The 4,591-nt window shown below is 29.1% G+C and overlaps 1 protein-coding gene across 1 annotated transcript in view; it reads right to left on the bottom strand.

Annotated features, from left to right (window-relative positions):
• The window catches only part of LOC105617962 (tachykinins), a 17,058-nt gene extending 13,255 nt beyond the window's left edge, over window positions 1-3,803 (bottom strand). Inside the window, exons 1-5 of the mRNA XM_012199502.1 lie at window positions 3,615-3,803; window positions 3,219-3,488; window positions 2,627-2,878; window positions 2,230-2,455; window positions 1,203-1,462 (exon numbers count right to left, since the gene is read on the bottom strand). Of these exons, the coding sequence (XP_012054892.1) occupies window positions 1,203-1,462; window positions 2,230-2,455; window positions 2,627-2,878; window positions 3,219-3,488; window positions 3,615-3,803 (1,197 nt within the window). The remainder of the gene's footprint in view (window positions 1-1,202; window positions 1,463-2,229; window positions 2,456-2,626; window positions 2,879-3,218; window positions 3,489-3,614) is intronic.
• Window positions 3,804-4,591: the final 788 nt, after the last annotated feature.

Genomic DNA, 4,591 nt, shown 5'->3' with positions numbered 1-4,591 from the left:
ATCAATTGTTTAAATATATGAAATGTTTTGAATGATGTTTTAATATATGAAAAATTAAGGACGAAACTATATCTAATAGAACTCTTATCGCTGTACGATACAATATAATTGAATAGAATAACTTATTCCTAACTGTATACTTTGAAAGAAATCTCTACATTATCTACTTAACATTTTTTGTTTAAGGTACAAATTGTTTATACATCTTCATATTTATATAATGCATGTAATAAAATATTTATATTTTATATATATATATATATGAAAATAACATATATGTTATATGTTTATAATGTCACGATATTAAGAAAATATGCACAATTATAAATAAATTGTTTAAGACGACATTTGAATTTTTAAAAAAATTTATAATTATTAAGAATATTTATTATTATCTATTTAATTCGTGTTATCACCTTTTTTTTAATAAAAATTAAAATAAACTAGCTAAGTTAATAGAAAGTGCAATTCAAAATTAATAAAACGTTTACACATTTTAGTATTAATCATTAGTTGTTAAATAATTGAATTGTGCGTAGATAACTGATTCTTATAACTAGTCAGACTGTTATCCCAAAGTTACAATGCAGAATTTATTATTATTTCGTGCAATCGTGTACACAATAGTAAGCAACTTCTCGATGACAATATGCGCGGCAGAGAAAGTTTTAAAACGAACCCTTGCATCGGTATTGTCTCGTAGTTGCGAGGAAGATAATCCACAGCTTTGTTTTAAATGTCACTTGGCATCGTATACAAGGAAAAAATTTTTTTTCACAACATTAATAGTGCGGAATAATTTGTAAACGGACGATTATAAGTGTTGATCATAAAAAAGTGTTGATCATAAAAAAGTATTGAATTCAATAGCGTGAATAAAAACAATTATTACAGTAAGAATAAAGTATATCGACACATATTACAAATATACTGAATACATTTAAATATGCTCGATGTGTCGCATGCAAAGTAAATACATAAAAGAGTGTAATATTTAGCAAAAATTTTTGAAAATGATACATTGCATTTAAAATACGCTCAAGAAGATTTTTGAATGTTTGTGTGGAAAGAGATAAATTTAATTTTTCTTTCTCTACATTCTGGTAAACTGCTTGATACTTAATAAATACTACAAGCATATTTAGATACGCATAAAAGATAAACGAAGCGATAAAGAGAATTGCGACAAGAATGTTTGATACCAATTGACTGTCAGCCAATCGATTACCTAATGTTGTCGGCGAATCCCCATCCATCCCGATCCTCTCGGTGTTATCAAGCACCCTTATGAATGGGCTGTTGTCCTCGTACGGGGCATTCGCCCATTTTTTGCCTCTCACCCCCACAAACATCCCCCGTAACTCCCATCGTGGATTTTTCTTACCGCGCATCTCAAAATATCGGAAAGGCGATCGTTTTTCGACTTGGCACGAGGCTAGAATGTGTCTTCTATTGCCCATTCCTGCTCGGGGGAAACACAACGTGGGCCAATGTGACCATTTCGACCTCAAAATCGCACGGCATATATAAGAACGGTAAAAAAAAAGAAAATAAAAAAAATTGTCTACCTTCTCACTACAGAGTTTGTTTGGAGGTGCATGAATAATAGACAAATATTTGGGAAGCCTTCGTTACGTTCCACTTAGACTCGATCGATTATATCGTCGAGTAATATTACAAGGGGCATTCAAAAAGTACGAGTAGACATTCTAGAGTGCGCAATAAAAACGACAGAAAATATTTTTCATCGAGTTATAACACATTTAATCAAACATACACTGATAAAAACTGCTCCCGTATGCAAATAATTTTTATTTCGTTTTAATATCGCAAGTAATCGTGTCTCCAGCTTCTCAAAACTTCTCATATAAAAAGAGAAATTTTTAACTTTCCGCATGAACCATTTTTCATATTAAAATTTATATTAAAGATAATACAAGTTTTAACATATTTACATATTATAATGATTAAAGCAAGATTTATGAAATTAGAGATCACATAAGTTTCGAAGTAATTAATTAATAAATTAAGTATAAAACTCAATTATTTTATAACTTATTAATAAAATCTTTCTTACAAATAAATTATTTTGTAAGTCATTAATAATTGTAGAGTTATGAATGTTTTATGAAAAATAATATTACTAACAAATGTTAATTATAATGATATTCAAATGTTTCTCTCTTTTTCAATTATCATAAATATAGAATGTAAGCAATATGACCTTACCTTGATATTCGTTTAATGGTCCAAAATTCGTGCTGGGCTCAAATCTTTGTCCTACACTCCTCTTGCCCCGCATACCTTGAAAACCCATCGGTGCTCTCTTATCGGTGTCTTTCTTGCCTCTCATCCCTTGAAAACTCATTGATGCCCTCTTGTCAAAATCCATGTCGGGATCATCTATGTAATAATCTATGTAATTTTCAAAGCCGTCTTTCTTGCCTCTCATGCCCTAAAACAATTAATTAATTAATTAAATAATTATTAAAAACATTTCTTTTTTTAACTTTTAACGTTTTCTTAATTAAATATTTCTTATCAATTATATTGAAAGTTAAATATATTCAATTAAATAGAAAACAATCTATGTTTCCAGAACTGATTAAGCAACTAATTAATTTACCTGAAAACCCATAAGGGTTCTTTTCTCAAGTTCTTCTATTTCGTCATACAATGCTTTCTTGCCTCTCATCCCCTGAAATCCCATAGAAGCCCTTTTTTCCCATTCTTCTTTTATCTTATTGTGCATATCTTGGAATTCCATTGCTAAAAGTCTCTTTTCGTAATCTTGTGGATACTCGAAAATATATGTTTTTTTTCCTCTAGTACCATAAAAGCCCAACGACGCAGCTCTCTTTTCAATTTCACTCAGCACCTGTAATTTAATATTTTTTAATAAAATAAAATATAAACAACGACGACTAAATTTCAGGCAAATCAAAATCTGTTAATTTAAGATACATTAAATTGCTATTTAAAATGCTTAAATGACCAAGAATCTTTTTATAATGATTATGTTTATTTAAGAAAGATAAACTAATCATGTGAATAGAGAAAACTAAAGAAGAAAAAGCAGAATAATTCTATAATTTATGACATCCATTTTGTAAATAATTTCATACTTAAGAATCTTATAAGTTGTTAATGTTGATCTATTATCGTCCTGAGCTCTTGCAGCATAATAATTCAATTAATCACTAAATGTTCACGCTTACCTCCTCCAAAGATTTCTTCCCTCTCATTCCTTGAAATCCCATAGGTGCACGTTTATAATATTCGTCTTCTAATATAGCCTTCTTGCCTCTCATACCCTGAAAACCCATTGGCGCTCTTTTGTCGTAGTCCTCAAGAAAGTAGGAGTCTTCAAAATCAGGTATCAAATAATCCTTTTTCCCCCTCATACCCTGAAATCCCTTCGGTGCTCTTTTGGCAAACTCATCGTGCAGAAGATTGTCCTCAATTTCGGACGCGCTCGAAACCTTATCCTGTAATTATCGGAATCTCTTTATCTTATAAATAATTTAAAAAATAATAAACTAAACATATAAAATTAGACTTTCCTTCTTCTTCTCCTATGTCAATTTTATAAAAAAAGTTAGATAATAGCTTACCTGAAAATTCACTAATGTTCTTTTGGAAAGTTCATTGTGTTCTGCGACCGTAGGAATGAGGTCTTTTTTTCCGCGCATACCTTGAAATCCCATGGGCGCTCGTTTGGCAGACGCGGCATCATTGGAGGATTCCTCTGCGAATGACGAACTAGTCCAGACTGCCAGGAAAAGAACCGAACTAAAAAGCATTCTAAAACATATCGAGAATGTAGTTAATATTTGTAAAAATATATTTATTATATAATCATTTTTTCTTTAATTTTATATTTCATACAGAAAATCTTAACTCGGAAATACATGAATATTGAGCATGTAACTTTTTCCCTAGAATGGAAATATAAAAAGTGAAATTTTTTATATGTATTTGTACATATATGTACAAACAAATATTATAAATTTTTACTCTTTTCGTGTGTTCAACATTTCTGTAAAAAAGTGACCGATACCCAGAAAGATGATCGATATCGATGCCCATAGGCATTTTACACACTAGTAGCAAAAAATGTAAATTGTTGTTAAATATTGTTTTATATGTATATTGTTCATATTCTCTTTCTTTTATTATTCTTTATGAATCTTTAAATATATAATTTTATCAAAAAAACTCGCATAAAAAAGCATATATTAATTTAAATCTTTATTTTTTCTAAATATTGTCATAATAAACTATTTAACATGTTATTCTGTTTAATATTATTTATTGGATTTCCGCTAATTTTTTCTTCAGAAAATTATGAATGAAAATTAAATACATATCCATAATGTTTTCCAAATATTAATAAATTGGAAAGCAATCGATAATATATCAATAATATATCAATCTGTTTTTAATAATTATTGTAATTAAGGCAGAAAAAACTTTCAAGTGATCGTTTATGTAAAAAAATCAATGATGATTACTTTCGGGTTAAAAATGTGGATGCCTATTAAATTTCCACATGATAAGATATAGACATCGAGTGCCGGATGTTATATTA

This window comes from Atta cephalotes, assembly GCF_000143395.1.
Source record: "Atta cephalotes unplaced genomic scaffold scaffold00001, whole genome shotgun sequence".
NCBI lineage: Eukaryota > Metazoa > Arthropoda > Insecta > Hymenoptera > Formicidae > Atta > Atta cephalotes.
This window is presented reverse-complemented; position numbering and strand designations above follow the sequence as displayed.